The sequence below is a fragment of the Chinchilla lanigera genome, unplaced genomic scaffold, assembly GCF_000276665.1.
Source record: "Chinchilla lanigera isolate Chin_1 unplaced genomic scaffold, ChiLan1.0 scaffold00093, whole genome shotgun sequence".
Taxonomy (NCBI): Eukaryota; Metazoa; Chordata; class Mammalia; order Rodentia; family Chinchillidae; genus Chinchilla; species Chinchilla lanigera.
The window spans coordinates 8,101,960-8,125,228 of NW_004955494.1; the positions used below are offsets into that span (position 1 = coordinate 8,101,960).

The window sequence follows — 23,269 nt, forward strand, 5'->3', positions numbered from 1 at the left end:
GTGCGCCACCACACCCAGCTGTTAAGCAATTACATAGGCACAAGTTAAAATATACACTTTTATTTTCTACTTATTAGCTAGTAAAAGACAATTGGTGAAACCTGTGAACAATGCCCAGAATCAAAATGGAATCTTTTGTGTCAAACCCTAACAAAAATAAAAATAAATGAATGTGAGAATCTGTGCATGTGTGCCTTACAACAAGAACCATTCACAAAAGACATCAGAACCAAGCTTGCACAAAGGCTGTGAGAATCTCACAGAAAAAGTACTTCTGCAAAGACATCTGCCCAACAGCTGTCTATATAATCTTAGACTGACTTTTCCTGTATTACTGGTCCTTGTAGCCAAGGATGATTGTCTCAAAATAGTTCAAATAATCCTCCTCATTTTGTTCTAGGAAACGTCCTGGGTCCCACCCACCTTGCATATCCACAGAGTTCACCATGACATGCAGCTTCTCACTGCAATGTTCATCCTCACATAAACTTCATCTCAGAGATTCTTGATCTGCATGTTATTTAGACTGACAAACCCCTAAGTGTCACTCACAAAGTAACGCATGCGTTTTGTAGTGAAGAAAATCTCTAATCTTTGTTTACAGTAATCAATCTTACGAAGGACTGGGATGAACTTCCTCCTCTAGTGCCTGCTTCTGATTCCGGTTCCTCCCCTGCAGCCAGAAGCCAGTCACTTTCACTAGGACACGGGACATCTTTCTGCTCCCTCACAAGCGCCTCTGCACCAACCATGGCCACCTTCCTGGAGCTCAGCACCAAAGCCAAGATGCCCATTGTGGGCCTGGGTACTTGGAAGGTAAATATGCAAATCAAGGGCCCCTGCTTCCCTACGGGGATTTTGGTCCTGTTTTCTTCTCTGCCTCTACTCAGGCCAGGGTTTGGGGAAATGAGATTCAGCTCTAGAACTGAGATCCAAGTAATTTTCCATTCTCAGGGCTGTTCCACAGCCTTTCCTGGCCTTTCTGAGCAATCGTGACAGCTTTTCCAGCAAGTTTCAAGTTTCAAGCAGGATTTAGGCTTTTAAAAAAAGTTTGGTTCGGGGGAAGTTACTTGATCAGCAGTCATTTCCTCTGAAACTCCCTGGTGTTAATCTGAGCAGACAGAGGAATCTGGCCAGACCAGAACATCTGCAATGTGGTAGAATTCAGATTCATCCTGGAAGACCTAGTAGTGCCCGAGGGCTGAGAGTTCCTCTGCACCATTTTAGAATCTAGTGTAGCTGGCAGAGTGACTGAGAGAAGATGCAGAGCTTTGAAAGAAAGCCCTGGCCCCCTGCGCTTGCAGCCCTAGCTGTGGGAATGCGACCGGCAGCATCGGTCTTGATGGGGTGCTTGCTAGAAATGTAAAATCTCAGACCCAGCCCTTGCTACCGAATCAGCATCTACATTTACATCGCCATATGGTTCCCATGCATATTAAATTCTGAGAAGTACTGAGGCCAAGAGAGGCTGGGCTGGTCATGGGGTGCTCTGTTGAGAGAGAGCCCTAGCTGTGTGTTTATCTGACACACACCCCAGCACCCTGTGAGCCGCAGTGGTAAGTTTTCAGGAACCATCTTTGTATTTTGCTTCTCTGCACCCTTGGGCCTCTTCTGTGGGCTATCTCCCTCCACTCTTACCTGCTCTGCCCTGACCTTCATGTTTTCCCCTGGGGGAGGGTAAAATCCCTCCTTGTTTCAGCACTGGAGTCCTGTAGTGTTGGGATTTATCCTTGGCTCTTCTGAGTGAGCATATCAATGCCTGATGCATGCAGTCTCAGCCTCTTTTCTTAAACAGCAAGATTGTCCCCAAATCAGAACCTTAAAATCTTATACAAGCAATAAGTAATTCCTACTTCCAGATCTCTCATGAATGTGCTCATCATGGATAAATTTTGAAGAAACTAATTATCAGAATTTCAAATGTAGATGCGCAGGTTGTGACATGAGCTGTTTTTAAGGTACATGATGGAACAATTTTACGGGCTTTACACATATTTCTGGTTAGGAGGGGGATCCTGGGGTGCTTCTGGGCTGCCCACAAAAATTTCTCATGCTAGAGTTGGAATACCTGTATCTTTCTCTCTCTCTGTTTTGTTTTTTGTCTTTTTGAGGTAGGGTCTTGTTGTGCAGTTAAGGCTGGCCTTGAGCTCACTTTGTAGCCCAGGCTGGTCTCAAACTCATAACATCCCCCTGCCTCAGCCTCTTGGGTGCTGGGATTACAGGCGTGCACCACCACACCCTGCTCTCTCTCTCTTGTTTTGCTTTGTTTTGTTTTCTTTTGGGTGGGGGGACAGGGTCTTGCTATGTAGTTCAGGCTGGTTTGAACTCCTTAAGTAACCTAGTCTGGCCTTGAACTCACAATGATCCTCCTGCCTCAGTCTCCTGAGTGCTGGGATTATAGGCGTGTGCCACCACACCCAGCTCTCTGTTTTATGCTCTTTGAAATGTTTTCACTTCACAACTGATAAAATTCTTGTGAAGTTTTTTTTTGTGTGAATTTTTTGTCTGTTGTGATTTTGGCCGAGGGTTGGCCATACTGGGGATTGAACTCAGGGCCTTCACACTAAGCTATGGGTATATCCCCAGCACTTTTTTATTTTTTATTTTGAGATAGAGTCTAGCTAAGGTGCCCAGGTTGTGCTCAAATTTGTGATTCTCCTGCCTCACCCTCCCAGAGAGCTGGGATTACAGATGCGGATCAGTTCTTTTCTCATTGGCTTTGCAAGGTTAGAGCAGAATGTGGTAATTCCAGTGTGCTTTCTTCTTCTTTTTTCCTTGAGGACATCTGAGTTCAGAAACAATAATTATATAGTGATTGCACTTACTGAGCCTTACTGGATGTCAGGTGATGAGGGGAAAACTGTATATTCACTGTAGCAAGCGAGCATCACAAGGACTTCATGAGACCTGGGCTCTTCTTACTCTATTTTTCAAGCAAGGCTTGGAGAGATGGAGCACCCTGCTCAGGCCTCTACATCTGCTATGTGGTAGAGCTCAGATTCATCCTAGGAAGACCATTTCCCGCCTCCTTATCACCATCTGCGGTCTGACAGCTACATTTGTTTGCTCCAGAGTCTAGTTTGCTGCCTGGCCTTCAGCAGATTGCTGTGGCAGCGGCCTGCCTCTCCTGACCAAGTGGGACATGGAAGGTTTGCCTGGACTGGAAGGAATTGACTTTTATCTTGGATAAGCATGAACTCTTAAGCATAACTTTCTTTTCTTTTTCTTTGCTTTTGAAAAGTTTTCCAAAGTGTTTGTCTCCCAGGTGTCACTGGCAAATGGGACCCAGTGAGCCTCGGTTTGGAGACAATGGGCTGCATCCATCCCAGTGGAGGGGCCGTGGGGTAAGAGCATCTAATGGTTTTATCAGTTTATCACTTGCCTTTCAGTCTCCCCCAGGCAAAGTCAAAGAAGCCGTGAAAGCAGCCATCCATGCAGGATATCGCCACATCGACTGCGCCTACACCTATCAGAACGAGAATGAGGTGGGAGAAGCCATCCAAGAGATGATTCAGGAGAAGCTTGTGAGGCGGGAGGACCTCTTCATTGTTAGCAAGGTACATGCGGCCCACATGGGGAAGCCGTGATTTCATGGCAGGTGGGAGTATCTGGATGGGGTGGGCACCAAGACCTCAATGGCCTGCCTTGTGTGCTCGGATCTCTAACTCTGGCTTTATCCCATGCCTGAATACAAGCATACATCTGGTGGGACAGGTGTGCCATGGCCACATCTGGATGAACTCCTTGTAAAGTTGTCACTTGGGATCTGGGAGCCTTGGGATACTGAGTGTACATAAAAGGGCCATCTGCTCCCAAGGGCGTGAGAATGCTTGAAATGTAAAAAGCTACACACAATTCCTGCTCTCAGAGAGCTGGCAGCTGAGGAAAGGAATAATTCAGGTACACAAATGTTTAATCAGTGGCCTCATATGCTAAAAAACCAAAGAAACAGATAGGATACTAAGGGTGTTAGAAATGTAAATTGCCTGCAACACTTACAAATATCAGTGATGTGCTGAGCACTGGTGGCCCATCATACTCATCACATACCTGGGTGAACTTTGCTATAAATGGCCTTTTGTCAGGTTAGATCAGGCTGCAACTCTCAAAGCAGGCAGCGGGAGTTCGGTGTGGCCCTCTCTTCTTCCTTCTCTCACTTCCTTGTTGTACTCCGCAGTTGTGGTCCACGTTCTTTGAGAGAAGCCTGGTGAAGGAGGCCTGCCGGAAGACCCTGAAGGACCTGAAAATGGACTACCTGGACGTCTACCTCATTCACTTTCCACAGGGACTTCAGGTTTGAGTTACTCCCTGCCTCAATCTTGGGCTGCGGAGCCAAAAGATGGCATAAAATAGCAGCTGTGCCAGGGCTGGAACATGGGGTAAGATAAGCAGGAGCTCCTATGCAGAGCAGCAGACACTGGTCTGGGAGGACAGCTGTGCCTATGCATCTTCTGTGGGTACATCTGAGAGAGACAGATTTGGGGCAGCCCCGAGAAGCTACAACTGCCACATTGCCTTTGCCATGACTGCGTGCCCAGTGGTCCCTTCCGGGGAACTCTTTCAACCTTCTTGCATAATACTGTCACGGCCCAACCCACCTGTTAAACAAAGTGCACCCTGGGACCAGCCTCTGGGTGAAACCCCAAATGTGACTGAAACTGGAAGGTCGCCAGTACTCCCTGAAAAAGCAGCAAATTCATTGCCCAGGGTTCTGCTCCTTACCTGCTCCTGAGAAGTGGGAGGGTTGTGAATTCCCAGCCCTGTCCCCTTGTGACAGCTAATCCAGGCTTGTGGAGGCTGCAAGGATAAAAGTTAATGTCTTCCCCCAAACACAACCTTTGAGCTCTAACCCTTACCTAGTGGCCTAGAAATTAAAGTTTGTCCCCAAATTTATATGGAGCCTAGGTATATGACATTAGCATCCATTGCAATGATGAGGGCTTCTACAGTGTGCTAATAATGCGCTTTAAAAATCAATCTAGCAGTTTTCTAAAATGGAAAGATTTAAATACCAATGTAGATGATACAGAGATTTTACCGAAGCTTATTTCCTGGAAGAGTGTTCTCCAGGGCCTCCCAAAATAGTTAGCAAGGTGAGTGTTTAGCACAAGTTAGGATCCTGAAGCCTTGTTTAACAGGACCGGGTGACCAGATGGAGATTCCAGTAAGCTTATGGTTCTGCACTTACAGGCCGGGAAGGAACTGATCCCCAGAGACGATAAAGGCAATATCCTCTCCAGTAAAGTAACATTCCTGGATGCATGGGAGGTAGGTTCAAGCTTCTTCTAAGCATGCTTGGAGAGAACTTTTTCTTCCAGTGACACTTGAGATCCATCCTGGTATAAAAGAGCCCATGAGCTTTTTATCTGGTTTCATCACTCTTATTCTCCAGTTCTTCTCTGTCCTCATGACATTTGGAGCTGAGGTCTGCCTGATGCTATATGCATTTTGAAGACTAAGAGTAAGTCCTCAAACAAGACTAGAAATATAATAAACCCCATGTGGAGGATACACATGCTGTTTTGAAACCAGGGGGAAATGCTGGGCCTAGGTTCAAAGGTATTAGCTTAGTGACCTAAGGTAAGTCATTTATTTTCGTAAGCCTCAGTTTAGTTCCCTCATCTGAAAATAAATCTTATAATACATACCAATAACACATAGCCTTCAGGATGTCATAAAGATTTTTTTAAATGGTTTATTTTTAATTTTTTTTTTTTTTTTGTCTTTTTGAGACAGGGTCTTGCTATGCAGTTCAGGCTGGCCTTGAGCTCACTTTGTAGCCCAGGCTGGTCTCGAATTCACAATGATCCTCCTGCCTCAGCCTGCTGAGTGCTGGGATTACAGGCATGTGCCACCATGCCCAGCTTGTCCTAAAGATTAACATAGCTGACATATTGAGAATTTGAATCATAGAGCTCTTTTATCATCTAACCCTATGAGGGGGAGTGTTACTTTCTCTGTTTACAGATGATATAACTGAAACTTAGAAAAGCTGGTGACCTATCAGGCTATGTGGCCACTGTGTAGTGCAGCTGAGACTAGGTGCAGGACCTAGGTCTCTCTGGCTCACAGGTACAACCACAAGGCCTTTCGCACCTGCCTGGCAAATAGTGACACAGAGCCACATGTCAGGGATCTCGTGCCCCACTGCTTAGATCAAATAATGGACTGATTCCCATAATTTGCATTCAAAATTGTGTTATAGTGTGGAAATTTTTCTGTGATAATTTCTTGTTTTCCACTGTTTTCTCTGGCAAATATTAGTAGAGAACAAAATGAATGAAGTCAACAAGTCCTTTTGGTTTTTTGTTTTGTTTCTGGTACTGGGAATCGAACTTATGACCTTGTGCTTGCCTGGCAGGCGCTCTGCCACTGGGCTAAATCCCCAGCCCCCGAAGTCAACAAGTCTTAATGAAGTGACATGAGCACTCCCAAGAATCAATTATGTGGTTGTGTCAGCTGTCTGTTGAGGGCACAGGTGGTCCTGAGGTTGTATTGTGTTTTGCCTCTTGAAACTATATGAAGCCTACCCTTTTGGAAGAGCTTGGACTTGATATGATTGAATTAAGTGTAACTTTCCTATGGATTGGTCGTTCAAAAGTATTTCTCTCTGAGAATAGTATTCTTTCTGCTTTGACTTTGACAACTAGCAGGAGGAAATGTACATAGCAAAACTGCTGAGGGAAAAGTTAATGAATCAGAATAGCCATTACCTCATCATTGCAAGGTTGGCAAACCTGGAACTTTTGAAAGGGGTTCTTCTTGACAAGTAAATCATTAAACTTTTCCACTAATTGTAGAAAGCCTATTGCAAGTAAGGATAAGAAAAAAAAAATCTGGACTTCTATGGATGAATTTTAAAGGTTATCTTGAAGCTCTTAGTCGCATGAAAAAGGGAAAAGACAAAAACCCTAAAATCTACTAAAAATAATAAGGAGCCATCTGTAGTGTTACCATTAAACGTGGTGAATATGCCATTTGCTATTAGGGTTGCCAGGTCCAAATGGGCAATAATTTTAAAAAATAAAGTTTTATGTAATTAAGAGCCTTACTAAATAAATGAGTGGAAATATCATCAAGTGAGCATGAGACTACAGATAGAAGTGCGTCATATACTCTCAGGGAAGCCCTAGGAAAGTGTCAGTTTGTCAAGTCTGCATGTATCTTCATACACGGAAAGTGGCAGAACGCCATGAACGTACAAGCTATTGAGAGGGTTCAACCTACAAGTTGGAAAATGCTAGGTTTTTATTCTACACTTACATATTCTTTTGACTTTAATGAACACACAAAGCATTAAAAATACTCACTTGATCTAGTCACAAAAAGAAATATATCAAGCCTTACCCTTCAAGAAAAACAAATTACTTTTTCTTTGCAAATGGCAAAATAGCAACTATAAAAAAACTAGAGGGCTGGGGGTGTTGCTCAGTGGTAGAGCACTTGCCTAGTTTGTACAAGGCCCTGAGTTCAATCCCCAGGACCACATACACACATACACACACAAAGTAAATAAATAAACTAGAAGGTCTGTAAACCCAGTTACTCAGGAGTCTAGGGCAAGAGGATTACAAGTTCAAGCCTTGCATGGGAATTTAGCAAGATCCTGAATATAAATTTGAAAAGGCTTGGTGTGTAGCTCAGTGGTAAAAAGCTTGCCTAGAAGGCCTAGGCTCTGGGTGTAATCCTTGGTACAGCAAAAGAGAAAAAGAACTTGAATTCTAGAAGTAAAATGTAGAAACACATTTGTTTTCCTGCCATGACCCATTTCTTTGTTGGAGTAAATTTTAGGATTGATGGTTTCATAAACAATGCAATGATTAATGTGCAAGGATCCAAGTGTGAAATTTGTAGCAAGGCTCCCAGCATAGCCCCAGATTTCAGCTTTCTTTTTTTTTTGGTACTGGGAATCGAACTCAGGACCTTGTGCTTGCTAGGCTGGCACTTGTACTGCTGAGCTATATCTCCAGCCTCCAGCTCTCATTTTTCTATTAAATTGAGGACCTTAGATTGAGAGGAGGGCTTTGTCATACATATTACTCGGGTAAAGCAGAAACACTTAAATATCTAAGTAATAATTTACCATAGGCTGTGAAAACTAGCCTGTATCCAGTGTTTATTGCACCCAATTTATACTCTGCTTTTGTCATGATTCTCATTTAAATGTGGCAATTATGCCATAGTCATCTGTAAAATGTGCTTGATTTCTGCTGTAGTAGATCCTCTGAATGAATACAAGGATAATCATTAAATAAAGCACTTTAAAAATATGACCAAGTCAAAGGCTATGACTGGAGCCAGGCAGGATTGACTACGTCATCACTGAATGTTTTGGGAACCCACAACTAATTTAATAGAAACCTCACTGCCTCTCTAAAGAAAAAGGAGCTGGGAAAAGCATGAGGAAGTCAAGATGAATCGAATATGCAAACCAAACTTGCTCCATGGCACAGGAAAACATTTATATTATCTCATTGACCTCTAGGGAGTCCAGGGACCTCATGATCTCAGCAATTCTAAACTCTTTCACCTAACGTTCTTCCTCATCAACCCCAGTGGTCCTTGACTTTGGCCGTGCATTGGCATCACCAGAGGAATCTGAAAGATCCCACTGCCTATGCTGCATCCCAAAAGAAGGCTTAAGAGGTCTCAGAGTGGTGCTGGGGTATCCGTCTTTTCTAAAGCTCTCAGGAGGCTCCAAGTTGCAGCCACAGTTGAGAAGCACTGAATAAAGTGTCCTGAACACATCCTACCTATCCCCGCCTCCAAGCCTTGGCTCCTGCCTTCCTGTTTGTGCTTTATCTTTTTTCTCCATGGTATTTTCAGGACCTCATTTATACTTCTCCAGTAAAGTCTTGCTGGGTTGGAGGTGAATTCCAGCCCTCTTTGCCTTCCCTGGCTCTCATGCTATGCCAATGTCAGGTCCTCTGAGGCAGCTTCAACCGTGAGGCCGATTGCTCCTTAGAGGGAGGTCTTAGCACTGACCTGGAGTGAAAAAATCTCAGCAGCTAGAAGCACATTTTATATGTTTATATTTTGACCACTCCTGGACAGCAACTAGATGTTTAGTAAATAATAAACACATGACGCATTTGGGACTGCTGCTACCAGACATGGTCTCTTTGGGCATACTTAGAACATTCCAACTACAGGCTAAAAAATTATAAAAAGATACCCTCCCTTGGGAATAAGCAGCTCTCACAGTTTTAACTAGACGTGGGGAAAGCAGATCCAAATTCAGCTCTACACGCTCCCTTATGGAGGCACAATCTAGCTGCATGACCTACTGCTGCTCCAAATGAAACACCAGTGACCATGGGTAACTACTCAATGAACTGAAATTTCCTTCTGATGTTTCAGCTAACCCTCCTGTGGGGGATCTTTGATCCACTTCTCCCTCAGCTCTAGGCCAAGCCAGTGTCCCTGTTGCCCCCTCCCATGACTTTCCAGGTTTTGTTTCTCTGACAGGTCATGGAAGAGCTGGTCGATGAGGGATTGGTAAAAGCCCTTGGTGTCTCCAACTTCAACCACTTCCAGATTGAAAGGCTCTTGAACAAGCCTGGTCTGAAATATAAACCAGTGACTAACCAGGTAAATGCTGCATGGTAAAGGGGGCCTGCCCTGTTACTTCTGAAGTGATTGGAGGCAAGTTCAGTGCTGTGTCCTGAGTCTCATCTCAGGCCTCAGTGATGAGGATGCTTTGGGGAAGTGGGAGAGAGCTCTCCAGCTCTAACTTAGCAGGTCGATCAATCGGAAGTGTTTGATCTGTGCTTGGTTGACTTTTTGCATGTAGAACTCCCCAGGAACCACCCAAAAAGCAGGGCAGCTCCGCTACTGATGCAGATTGTTCACTCTTGCAGGTGGAGTGTCACCCATACCTCACCCAGGAGAAGCTGATCCAGTACTGCCACTCCAAGGGCATCACTGTCACCGCCTACAGCCCCCTGGGCTCTCCAGATAGACCTTGGTAGGCTTCTTAGTGGGGCATCTTTCTCTGGATATACTTAAAATATTGTATTGCAGCTGCTTAATATTGAATCAATAAGGCACCAGAAAGAAAAGCATTGTCTAAGGCAGTGTACTTGGCACACCCAGATAGGATTACAGTGGGGAAAATGGTAATTTAAGAAAAAGAAAGAGAACATACCTAACCCTCTGAGAATATTCCAGTTGTGGCCCTCCTGCTGGATCAGGCTTTTAAAAATACTGAGGCTCCAGTGCCCATGGACCTCCACATAGGAAGACCACATAGCTCTCAGGTTCTCCTGTGTGTGTCACAGGCAAAGAACACTGTGTCCTTTAGCCGTGCTGCCGTCACTGGAGTGAATCTGTCTGCATTAGTGACTGTGGTGATGACTCACACACCAGCCTTCTCTCTTATCTCCAGGGCCAAGCCAGATGACCCTTCATTACTGGAGGATGCCAAGATTAAGGAGATTGCTGCAAAGCACAAAAAAACCACAGCCCAGGTACAGTGTTCGTGGTGTGTGTTTTTTTAAATCCTGCAATACATTCTTCCAGTCTTGGGTTTTAGTCCTTATTATCTTCATTTTTCTTAACACTTGGAGGGGAAAAACTATAAAGTGAAGTCAACAAACGTGCTTCCTTGAAGTCTGTTGGGATTTCCAAGAAACAGAATGTGTATCAGTGAAGCAGGATCTGTATATCTGTGTATCTGTCCATCAGCTTCCTGCCCAGCTTTCCAGGAAGCCACAAGGCAGAGATCTGGGTTCTGGTGCCAGCTGCACCATGTCCCTGCCTTATAAGCCCAAGCTACCCTCCTCATTACTGAAAAAGAAAAGCTCATAGAGTTGCAACTCAGTTTAGAGGAAATAAGAGGAACCTACAAGTGTCTCTAACAGTGAAGTGCTCTGTCACTCTCAGCTGTTGTACTTAACACCATCGTGAGCTACAGGGATAGTTTTTCCCTCTCATTAGGAGGGGCCCTTGTAGATGAGTGAAAACACAGTGTCCCCTTCCCGTACAGGTGCTGATCCGGTTCCACATCCAGAGGAATGTGGCAGTGATCCCCAAGTCTGTGACACCAGCTCGCATCACTGAGAACTTTCAGGTGAGATCCTGGCTGGTCGTCTGGTGTTCTGAGAGGAGTAGGGCACAGGGCTGCCCAGGCCATTCCTGTATTGTCCAGGAGTCGGTCCTGCCCTCTTCCGTTCAGCTCTTAGTTCAGGGAACTATCCTCAGAAGAGCTGATCCTGGGCCAAAGATGTGCTGGCAGCAGTGACCAGAGGATCCCTGTCAGATCAGCTCAGCAGTGTCTTATAAAACTGAGAAGACTCTCAGTTGCCCTTGAGCAGTTAGGTCATAGGCCACACAGAAGAGCACACTGTGCTATTCTACACATCCTCCTCCCAGCAGCAGAGGGCAAAGGGGACATACTGGAAGAACAACTCTTCTGGAGGAATCCATGCAGCTCTCAGGGAACACAGGCACTGTGCACACTGAAGTTTAATACCTACGTGGCTGGTCTCCCTGCTGCTGGAACACCAAGCCTTATGAGTACATTGCTTCTATTACTGACCTGCAAGTCATTCATCTCAGCTCCATTAGCCTAGGAATTGACAAAGGGCAAAGGGTGTGTGAGCCATCAACAATGCCCGGAAGTGACACTGTCTTGTGCAGAATGTTCTTGAGAGAACAATTTGTAGTCTGGAAACGATGGGAGAAAATCTGTCCAATGTGTGCTGTGGATGGGAGGTCACTCCCTGCCCAAGTTGCTTAATTCCAACTAGGAATTGCATTGCTCAGGATGTTTTTGAACTCACCTTTCCAGGTCTTTGACTTCAAATTGAGTGATGAGGAGATGGCAACCATCCTCAGCTTCAACAGAAACTGGAGGTCCTGTATTATACCTGGGTATGTGGTTCAGGATGAAGCAGAAGGATCACAGGGGTCTTTCCAGAGTGGTGCAGAATTAGCTAGAAGGATTAGAAGGCATCTAGCTTTTTTCTCTAAATGAAGGATTAGAAGGCATCTAGCTTTTTTCTATTTTCTGGCTTTTTTGAAAATTAGCATTGGAGTCCTTGGGGAATCTTTATAAGGAAAGACACTTTCTTAAATGCTGTCTGTTGAACTTCTGGATGTAGACCTGGAACAGTATGAGGAAGGCAGAAGTATTCATTCATTCATTCCCTCAGTAATTCATTATTAATTTTCTACCTGCTGGGCACTCTGGAGGAGCTTAGGATATCACATTGTACAAAGTCCCTGCTTCCATACCCTTAATGCAAGCATCTCAAAATATTGTAAAACAGGAACAAATGCTAGGCAGAAAAATAAAATGGGAAAAAGATAGGAAGTAGTGGGGCACAGTGAGACTCATACTCTGTATGGGATGGGTTGGGCTGGAGGAGGTTTTGATGTAAAAGTGTCAGTTGAGCAGAGACCCAAAGGGAATGAGGAATGTGGCCTTTTGGGGAAGAACATTCTTTGCAGTGACAGCAGCCAGTGCAAAGGCCCTGAGGTGAAGTGTTTAGAGCATTTGAGTGAGGTGGCCAGTGAGGGTGGAGCAGAATGAATGAGGACAATATTTGGAAGAAATCAGGTCAGAGTGAGGTATCAAGGGCTCAGAGAAGGCAGAATGGTACAGACTACTGGAGGGATTTTAATTTTAGCTCTAAATGAGCTCAGAAGCCATCAGGGGATTCTGAGCAGAGCAGGGACATAATTTGACTTATGTACTTAAAGAGCATAAAGATGGCAGAGTGCACCAGAGAAGAATGCCTAGCGGAGCACAGTTGTTGCATTTGCCCAACATTTTGTGTCTCGCCCTGCTTTTGCAGCATGGCGCGTTTGGAGGAGTACCCTTTCGATGCTGAATACTGAAGCTGAATGACGTGGTTAGATGACCGGAAGGATACTGTCTCCTCACTGTGTGGAACTCACTCCCCGTGAGACCTGTTTCAGCCAAGCTTTGCGGAACCCGTGTTGTACCTGAGCTCACTGCAGGCAGACTGTAGGCAGTGCTGTTCTGAGAGAGCCTGTGACCCATCAGGAGCAGACATCACGGCAAAGCGTGACTCGTGACAATGTTTTCACTTACTCGATCTGTGCAGATGTTTGTTAAATGCTAAGCACTCTTCTAACATTGAGGATACAATGATAAAACTAATAAAAATACTAATAGTAACCAACAAGTGCTGAGTTTATTATGCACCAACATACTTTGAAGAGCTTTTCCTGTGGTTGAACTCATTGAATCCAACCCTCATCAGTCACATTTTACAGAGGAGGAAACGGGAGCAGGGGAGGCCAGGGAACTTGCTCAAGGCCACCAGGTAGTAAGTGGCTCGCCACCTTTTCAAAAATAGGAGGCTCAGGGAGAGCTCAAGGTGAATCATCCTCTTTCTTCTCCTGGCCCCGCTCCTTCCTTTCTTGTGCTCCCACATTGCCCATACCAAGCCATCATGCCAAAGAGTCCCTGCTGGCAGCGCTCAAGCCCGTGAAACCCACAGAGGCACCACCATTCATTGACAGAAAGAGGCATCCGTGTAGTGTGGGCTGGAAGATGGGGGAGCGGCCGAACAATAAAAATGCTTCCCATTGCCATTAATCTAAAACTTTCACTTTCTTCTGTAATATTTCTTTTTATGAAATATCACAATTAAATGGAAATGCACAGAGCAAAACAATGAGGATCTGGCCCCTCACTTTACAAACTTAAATACTCCAATTCTAAACAGTTCTTTTCCTTTTCAAAACCATTGCCTCCACCAAGAATTTTAAGAGCTTCCCCTCCCCTACGGAACCAATGACTGAACCCTGACATTGACTCCTGGCTTGGTCTCTTCAGCTGTTCATCCTCCCTGGCCCCTCGCCCAGGCTCCTAGTAGCCAGCACGAAGCATACACCTCCCACAGAGACATGACAGCCTGCTACTGCCTCAGATGGCAGAGTAAGAGGGGTTAAGAAAAAGCATCTGCCAGTCTGTGTGGACTCCTCAGGCCCCTGTCTCCTTTCCTCACTCATAAAGACCTGAGGGAGGACTCAAAGATGAGTGACAGTGTTCTGTGTGAACAAACTGCAGTGTGCATTTGGAGCAGTAACACCATGAGCCAAGATTACAGGACCATCTTAAAATTCTATCATGCTGCCTTCATCAAGCCGTCAATTTAATGTTACTAGATAGACTGCAGTAGGAAGAACTCAGCTTCAGATCTGTGTTTTCCCTGCCAAGGAGGCACAACTTGAATCTACACACTAGGAAACATCAGACAGGTCCACCAGGGGAGTTATTCAACAAAATTAGTGGTCTGTAATCTTGAAAATAGTGAAAAATCAAGAAAATCAGAGGCCTGGGAAATACTAGGGAGACATGGCAAATAAACTGGGTGTGTGATTCTAAGCTGAATTCTTTGCCTATACAAGACATAACTGAGGCAACTGGTAAAACTTGAGTAGGGCCTGAAATTAAATGACAAGAATGATAATAATGTATTAAGATTTTTTATTTTAATAGTTGTAATGATATGTGTAAGTCCTACTTGAAGAATTACATACTAAAGTACTCATGGCATATATCACTCTCAAACTACTCAGTAAAAAATGATCTTTGTACTATGCCTGCAATTTTTGTAAAATTTTTTGAAATTGTCATCAAATGGAAAAAAGTAGTATTAGAAAATAAGAAATAAACTAGATTTCTAGTAAAATTGAAATGATTTCAGAAAGAATCACACATATACTTTTTAAGAATCCATTGTTTTATTTTAATACTTAAAAATAATTATAATATCATCCCCTTTTATGATATCAGTTTTAAAAAATGGGAAAAGTTAACTAGAATGAAATGACTGAAATAGAGTGACCTAGAAAACTGGTCTGAGTAATTCTCAATTAATATATCAAAATGTCAAAGCTAAAACTCAGAGAAACAGCAAAAGAGAGGGTTTATGTTAATAAGAACCACTGTTTTTAAAAACATACTGAGAGGTTGGGAGTGTAGCTCAGTGGTGACTGTTTGCTTAACGTGTGAGGTCCTGGGTTCCATATTGTTTTTACATAGTACATGGAAATGGCAAGAGCTTCTCAAACTTCCAAGGCCCTCTCTGTGGTTACAGAAAGTCAATGCCTTCCTTTGCATAACACTGAGAAGCCTTTACAATAATTTTGGTTTTTAAAAATTTTATAAGCAATAAATATTTATTGGCTCCTGGAATTTAACACTTGATACATACATAGGGGCTATCTTTTGATTTCTGTAAAATCAAAAATTACCCATGCTTGTGTGTCTTTTTTTTAAAGAGAGAAAAATAAAAAAGGAATAAAAACAGTGACATAGAGTTTCAAAACAGGATAATAAGAAATTAACAAGTGCTGATGTATTGCATATTCTTATTTTCAAAGTATTTGCTCAGATTGCAAGATAGAAGCATGCAAAATTAATCAGCCAATATAAGCACAAACCTACGTTTTCAATGGATTAAGGAAATTAAACATATCATATATATATATATAAACATATCATATATATATGATATGTTTTCTCCTTTCCTCCATCCCAATTGTTCTTTCCTTTTCAACAATTTCTGTCCCTTTCTCAATATCTCTATTGAAGATTAATTCATATTTATTCTTTTAGTTTCTCATACTAGGAAGTTAAGATGATGTTTAGACATGTGTGTTTGATTTATTTCACTTATGTGTATGGTCTCAAGTTGCATCTCTTTACTTATAAGAGCCTTGAGCTTATCCGTTATAGCTGAGTAGTACTCCATTATATAAAAATACCACATGTTTTTTATCCATTCCTCAGTTGATAGGCATTTGAATTGTTTCCAAGATTTAGCTATTACAAATTGTGTTGCTATGCACATAGGTGCACATACATCACTCTGATATGTTGTTTTTTATTCTTTGGGGGAAATAAAAGGGGGAAAGCTGGGTCAAATGGGACCTCTAGTCTTAGTTTTGAGGAATTTCCACACTGATTTCCACAATGGTTGTACCTGTCTACACTCCCACCAACAGTGGAGAAGGGTTCCTTTCTCCCCACACCCCTGACAGTATTTGTTATTGATTGATTTCTTGATAATAGCCATTCTTTCTGGGGTGAGATGGAATCTCACTGTTTTTTTGGGGGGGGTGTTTTTTGTTTTTTTGTTTTTGTTTTTTTTCTGGTACTGGGAATCGAACTCAGACCTCACGCTTGCCAGGCAGGCGCTGTGCCGCTGAGCTAAATCCCCAGCCCCCATCTCACTGTTGTTTTAATTTGCATTTCTTGGATTGTCAATGATGTTGAATATTTTTTCATATAGTTATTTGCCATTTGTATTTCTTCATCTCAGAAATGTGTATTCATTTCAGATGCCCATTTTTGGATTGGGTCTTTGACTTTGGGGGTCCTGATGTTTTTGAGTTCTTTATATGTGGTAGATATAAGTCCTTTGAGGGATAGTTAGTGTTATGGTTGATACGTTGTGTCAACTTGGGGAGTCTAGAGGTCTGGCTAAATGACTCAGCAGGGAGCCAGGATGCTTACTTTATATTCATCCTGTGCAAGAGAAAGGCATGCAAAGGGTGTGGGTGTAAAGGACTACCCCCACCCCCCAGGGTGGGTAGGCTGCATAAAAAAATTTAAAAAGGACTGGCTGCTGGTTTTTCAGAGGAGCTCCAGTCTTCGCTTTCAGCTTGGTCACCTCCTTGTTTCTGTTGCTGACTGTTCAGCTTTTGCCTGGGACTCTTCAGCCTTCTGGTATAGGCTCTCCGGCCTTTGTTATAGATTCTTCAGCATTCCATCACAGACCCATCAACCTCCTGATAGGACTTGCACACACACTGCAGTGAGCTCCAGGCTGGACTGTTCAATCTCCAGCGTGCAGACACCCTCTGCATGCTTCCTCATCCAACTCTGTGGCTGACCATTGTAAGCCAAACTTTTAATTTCTTGTACATTTATTTATCTTGTGTTATATCTGTTTCTCTAGTAAACCCTGACTGATACAGTTGGCTAAAATTTTTTCCTACTCTGTGGGTTTTCTTTCCTTTCTGTTGGTGATTTCTTTTGATGTGCAGAAACTTTTTAATAAGATGAGATCTCAGTTGTTGATTCTTTCAAGTACTTCCCGTGCAGTTTGGTTTTTGTTCATGAACTCTCTGTATACCCCCATGTCTTCTAGATTTCTGCCTACTTTCTCTTCCAGTAGATTTAGTGTTTCTGTTTTAATATTTAGATCTTTGATCCATTATGACTTTAGTTTAGTGCATAGTGATAGACATGGGTCTAGTTTTAGCTTTCAGCATGGAGAGAGCTAGTTTTTCCAGCACCATTTATTAAACAGGCTATCTTTTTTAGAGTGAACATGTTTGGCCTCTTTGTCAAAGGTAAGGTGGCTGAGTGTATTTGTAGTTGTGTCTGCATTTTCTAATCTATTCTGTCAGTACTCAGGTCTGTTTTTTTTGCCAGTACCATCTTGATTTTATCACAGTAGCTTTGTAGTATAATTTGAAGTCAGGGATTTTGATGCCTCCTGCCCTGCCTTTGTTGCCCAGGATTGCCTTTACTATTCTAGATCTCTTCTGATTCTAAATGAATTTTAGGAATGTTTTCTCTAGGTCTGTGAGGTATGCTAATGGCATGTTTTTTGGAATTGCATTAAATCTGTTTTGGAAGTGTGGCTATTTTCACAGTGTTGGTTCTCCTCATAGATGAGCAAAGGATATCTTTCCATTTTCTGATATCCTCTTCCATCTCTTTTTTCAGAGATGCTGTAATGCTGTAATTTTCAATGTATAAATCTTTTACTTTGTCTGCTAGATTCCTCAGTATTTCACTTTTTGGATGCTATTGTAAAGGGTGTGATTTCCCTAATTTCTCTCTCCATGAGTTTGTTGTTTGTGTACAGGAATGTTACTGATTTTGAGTGTTGACTTTGTATCCAGCAACTACTGAATTTAGTTATTACTTCTTTTTTTTATTTTAAAAAGAATAAAATTTTTTAAAAATAATAAAAATGATACAGAATTTCAAAAGAAGATGATAGGAAATCAACAGTGGTTATTATATTGCATATTGTTATCTTCAAAGTAATTGTTCAGATTAGCAGATATAGTCATAACAGAATGATCAAAAAATTAATTCTATGTTTTTCTATGGAGTTTTTGGGGTCTTCTATGTAAAGTATCATGTCATCTGTGATTAATGATAATTTCAGTTCTTCCTTTCCTATCCACATTCCTTTTATTTCTCTCTCTTGTTTAATTGCTCTGGCTAATGTTTCCAGAACTATGTTGAATAGGAGTGGTGATAGTGGCCATCCTTGTCTTGTTCCTGATTTTAGATTGAAAACTTTCAGGTTTTGTCCATTTGTATGATGTTGGCTGTTGGTTTATCATAGACGGCCTTTATCAGATTGAGGTAAACACTGTCTATTGTGATTTTCTGTAGGTTTTTTTACCATGAATGAGTATTAGACTTTATCAAAATCTTTGTCTGCATTGATCAAAGTGATCATGTGATTTTTGTGTTCAGCTCTGTTGATATGATGTTTCTTGTTTATTGACTTTTATATGTTGAACCATCCCTGCCTTCCTGGGATGAATCCCAATTGGTCATAATGTATAATCTTCTAGATGATTTGCTACATTCTGTTTGCTAGTATTTTATTGAGGATTTTTGCATCTATGTTCATTGGCGGGATTGGCCTCTCACTATCTTTTCTGGTTGAGTCTCTCTGTGGTTTTGGTATCAGAGTAATACTTTCCTCGAGGAATGAGTTAGTGAATATTGCTTCAATTTCAAATTTGTTAAAGCATTTGAAGAATATTGACATTAAATCTTCTCTAAATTTCTTGTAGAATTCAGCAGTGATTCTTCAGCACCTGGGCTTTTCTTTGTTGGCAAGTTTTTAATTACATTTTCAATCTCATTAACTGATATTGGTTTATTCAAAACTTTAATATCTTCTTGATTCAGCTTTGAAAACTCATACATATCTAAGAATCTGTCCCTTTCTTTTGTGCTTCCCATCCTAAGAGACTAAAGATTTTCAAAGTAGGTACTGATGATCTTCTGCCTTTTCACACGATCTGCAATGACTTCACCCTTATCATTCCTCAACATATGAATTTGAGTCTTTTCTTTCCTTTTCTGATAAGATTGGCTCAGGGTTTATCAATTGTATTTATTCTTTCAAAGAACCAACTCTTCAATTCATTAATTCTTTGCATTGCTTTCTTGGCCTCCATTGTGTTAATATTTGCTCTGATCTTTATAATTTTCTCCCTTGTATGGCTTTTGGATTTGTCTTGCTCTTCTTATTCTAGAAACTTTAGTTGTAACATTAGGTTATTTATTTGTTCTCATTCTGTTTTCCTGATGTGAGAATTCACCACTATAAATTTTCTTCTTAGGACTGTTTTCATTGCATCCCATAAGCTCCAGTATGCTGTATCTGCATTCTCATTTAGTTGTAGATATTGTTTATTTTTTTCCTTTATTTCATCGGTGGCCCATTCATTGTTTAGGGACATATTATTTAATTTCTGTGTGTTTAGCAAGTTTTTGCAGTTTCTTTTTCCATTCATTTCTAATTTCATTGCACTGTCACCAGATAGTATAAATGGGATAATTTCAATTCCTTCGCATTTACTTAAGCATGTTCTGTGGGCTAGTATAGTGTTTATTTTAGGGAACCTCCCATGTGCAGCTGGGAAGAATGTGTATACTGATGATGCTGGGTGGAACAGTCTGAAAACATCTACTAAGTCCATTTGTTCACAAATTTCATTCAGTTCTGATATTTCTTTGCTGATTTTTTGTCTAGTTGATCTATGTCTTTGTGATAATGGAGGTATTGAGGTATCCTGTTATAATTGTGTTATTGTTTACTTGATTTTTCATGTGTATTACTAATTGTCTTATATAGTTGGGTGCTCCCATGTTTGATGCATTTATATTTATGATTGTTACCTTTTTCTTTTGAATTCTTCCCCCTAACAAGTATGTAGTGATCTTCTTTACCTCTTTTGATCATTCTTGGTTTGAAGTTTACACTGTCTGCAAGCAGAATAGCTATCCCTGCTTTTTTCTGGGTTCCTGTTGTATGGAGGATTGTTTTCCATCCATTGATTTTCAGTCTATGAATTTCTTTTTAAGTTAAATGTGTTTCTTGTATACAGTATATTGTTGAATTGTGTTTCTTGATCCACTCCGCTAGTCTGTTTCTTTTGATTGGTGAATTGAGGCCATTTACATTGATGGTTATAATTGATATGTATTGCTTTTTTTTTCAGGGTATTTTCCTGCCATTGCTTCCCTACTTTTCTCCTCCATTTAATTGCTTGCCTTGTCTGGTGGTTTCTTTCTGTTGTTTTCCTTGTAATTGTAGTCATTTTTATCTCTGTCTAGAATATCTTTCAGTTCTCTTTGTAGGGTTGGTTTAGTGGTCATAAATCTCTTCAGTTGTCCTTTGTCATGGAAATATCTTATTTCTCCTTTAATTTTAAAGGATAGTTTTGCAAAGTACATCAAACCTGGATTGGAAATTGTTTGCTTTAGACTTGAAATACTTCACTCCAAGCTCCTCCTGACTTGTGTGTTTGTGTTGAGAAGTCTGCCATGGTTCTGTTGGACTTTCCTTTAGAGGTAACCCATTTCTTTTCTTGGACAGGTTTTAATAGTTCTTATGCTGAATTTCTGGAACTTGATTATTATATGTCGTGGTGTAGTTTATTTTGTTCATGACTGCTTGAAATTCTATATTCTTCATTTACTTGTGTGGCAAATTCTTTATCCACACTTGGGAAGTTTTCTGCCACTATTTCTTTCTTTTTTTTTTTTTTTTTAAATAAAAGGAGGAAAATATTAACAGACAGATGACATTTTACCAAAATAGCAAAAGAACAGCACAGACAGTACAGAGTTACAAGCAGAGTGGTAGGGAATTAACAATGCTTGTTGTATTACATATTGATATCTTCAAAGTGGTTTCTCATGAAAACAGATATAGACAAACAAAGCTGATCAACCAAGGACTCATGGCTGTTCTACTGTCTTATATTTCTTTGCTGAAAGAATCTGCCACTATTTCTGTGAAGAGTTTTTTTATGGCATCTGTGCTGTCTCCAATTTTCTCACTGATCCCAATCAATCTTATGCTATTTTTCTTTGCTTTATCTTGTAGCTGTTAGGTTGATTTTTCATGGTCTCTTGCTATTTTCATGATGTCTTTCTTTTTATGATCACTAGTTGCAGTTCTGTCATCAAGATCTGAAATTCTATTCTCTCCTTCATTCAATCTGTTGCATATACTTTCAATGGAGATTTTAATCTCTTGGATTTCTGTTTGGATCTGTTTCATGGTTTCCATTTCTTTCCTCTGTTGGGCATTTTTTTTGTTCCCATCATTTTTCTAAGCTCATCTATCCTTTTATCTGTGTCTTCTCTAATATCTCTGCTTTTAAGTATCATTTCTTTCTTACCTGTATTATTTCTTTTTCTATAGCCTTTCCACTTGCTTTTTCACTTCCGTTGCTATAATTTCAGAATATTCTAGTGTTTCACTTCCAATTTCATCTATCTCCTTGAGTTCTGGGGGTCTGGGGTTGCAGTTTGTTCCTGCATCTTTTCATGTTCTATTTTCTATTTTTTATTTTACTTTGTTTCCTATTTGATACTTGCTGATTTCTAATGATTATACAGCTTTATTGCTAGCATGGAGTTTTCTCTAGAGGTTGTCTGTTCTTCAGGGGTGTCCTCTAGATGTAGGTGTTTCCTTATAGCTATTCCAAGGCCCTGCCATCCCAATTTGTAAAAGATGCAAAATTGCTATTTGGTTCAGCTCCCAATCCTTTGGTATTGGGCTGTGGTATTGATTATGACCACATATAATCATAGTATTGTCATACAGAGGAGAAAAACTGTTTATAACATGTATGACATCCTGGCTAAAGTAGTCCAGTTGATAATGACAATAGTTTCATAGACAGCTTAACTACTGATAAACTACGGTAACAATTAACCTGCTACCTCTGACTACAGGAGCAAACTCTAAAGTTATATATCAGAATTAAACATATACAGTGCACTTGTACAGTAATTTTCCCCTTGGGGTAATTTTACCTTTCTGCAGGGGAAGGGAGTTAAAATGGGTAGGGGATAGGCTAAAGTGATAAGTGAGATCAAATATAGTAGAGTCAAGTCTGGAGAGTAAAGGATGATCACTTGAGTCTTGGAAAACTGTAGGACACAAGAGAGAAAGAATGAAATAGAATATGAAGGAGTAGTCAGAAATGGCAGAAACAATGTTTATTCACTTTCAAGTTTAAATTCTAGAAGCATTTGATGAAAGAGAGAAAGAGGTTCTCTAGAAGAAAACAAAAAGGGAAGACACCTAAACATTGAAAAAAAAGAAGGAAGAAAGAGAATGAAAAAGAAAGAAAAAGGAGACCAGAGGAAGAGAGGCGAAAAATAAAGAAAAAAACACTCAAATGCAAAAATAACTACCAAATACAAAACAAAACAGGATGACATCCAACCAGACAGGAGAGGGATAGCCAATCAGACAAACAAGGGAGAATGAAAGTAGTAAAATACCTCTGATGTTTACAGTTCTGTGAAGTGTTCATATTTAATCCCAGAAATGTGCTGGGTATTGAGCTGATCTCGGCCTCTGAATGCAGGGGCTGGGACTGGGCTTCTGCTGGTGGACATCTCCAAAGTCCAGCTACTGGCTCCTTGCTGCTGCTTCAGACACTTCCATGTTGCTAGTCTTGCTGATTCCTCTGCCCTCCAAAGGCATGTGTGTGCGCCTGTGCGTAGAGCCTGCTTATTGTCCTAGGCCTCAGGTATTGGGGTTCTGATTGGTCCACCCACCACAGGTGCGTATCCTTACACTCTTCTTGCATACATTGCCTTTCCAGGGCAATGGAGGAAGCACAGAACATTGGACAGGCCTTGCTGTCCAATGGATAATAAAGGAACCACGGAGCACAGACTCACATTCCTATCGAAGGCCCCACTGTCCCACAGATAATGGAGGAAGTGCAGTGTGGGCTTACACTCATCTCACAGATCCTGCTGTCCCAGAAATAATGTGGAGGAAGCACAAAACAGGGGCTCACAATCCTCTCCCAGGCCCCACTGTCCCAAAGATCAATCTTAGTTTTAACTCTATAAACTTCACTTTAAAAGGTAGACGTACTTATAGCATATATTGTTATATATATATATATATAAACACATATAACCACATATATGTTATGTGATAAACTGAGATAATAGCTGTTTATTGAACCATCATAAACTGATTAT

General features: G+C 41.3%; 1 protein-coding gene across 1 annotated transcript in view; it reads left to right on the forward strand.

Annotated features, from left to right (window-relative positions):
- Positions 1-13,151, forward strand: part of LOC102020457 (aldose reductase-related protein 2-like) — a gene marked incomplete in the record, with an annotated part of 178,080 nt that extends 164,929 nt beyond the window's left edge. The window contains 10 exon segments of the mRNA XM_013505015.1: positions 605-816; positions 3,390-3,557; positions 4,178-4,294; positions 5,191-5,268; positions 9,469-9,591; positions 9,861-9,967; positions 10,388-10,469; positions 10,988-11,071; positions 11,792-11,874; positions 12,801-13,151. Of these exon segments, the coding sequence (XP_013360469.1) occupies positions 605-816; positions 3,390-3,557; positions 4,178-4,294; positions 5,191-5,268; positions 9,469-9,591; positions 9,861-9,967; positions 10,388-10,469; positions 10,988-11,071; positions 11,792-11,874; positions 12,801-12,843 (1,097 nt within the window).
- Between the last annotated feature and the right edge of the window lie 10,118 nt (positions 13,152-23,269).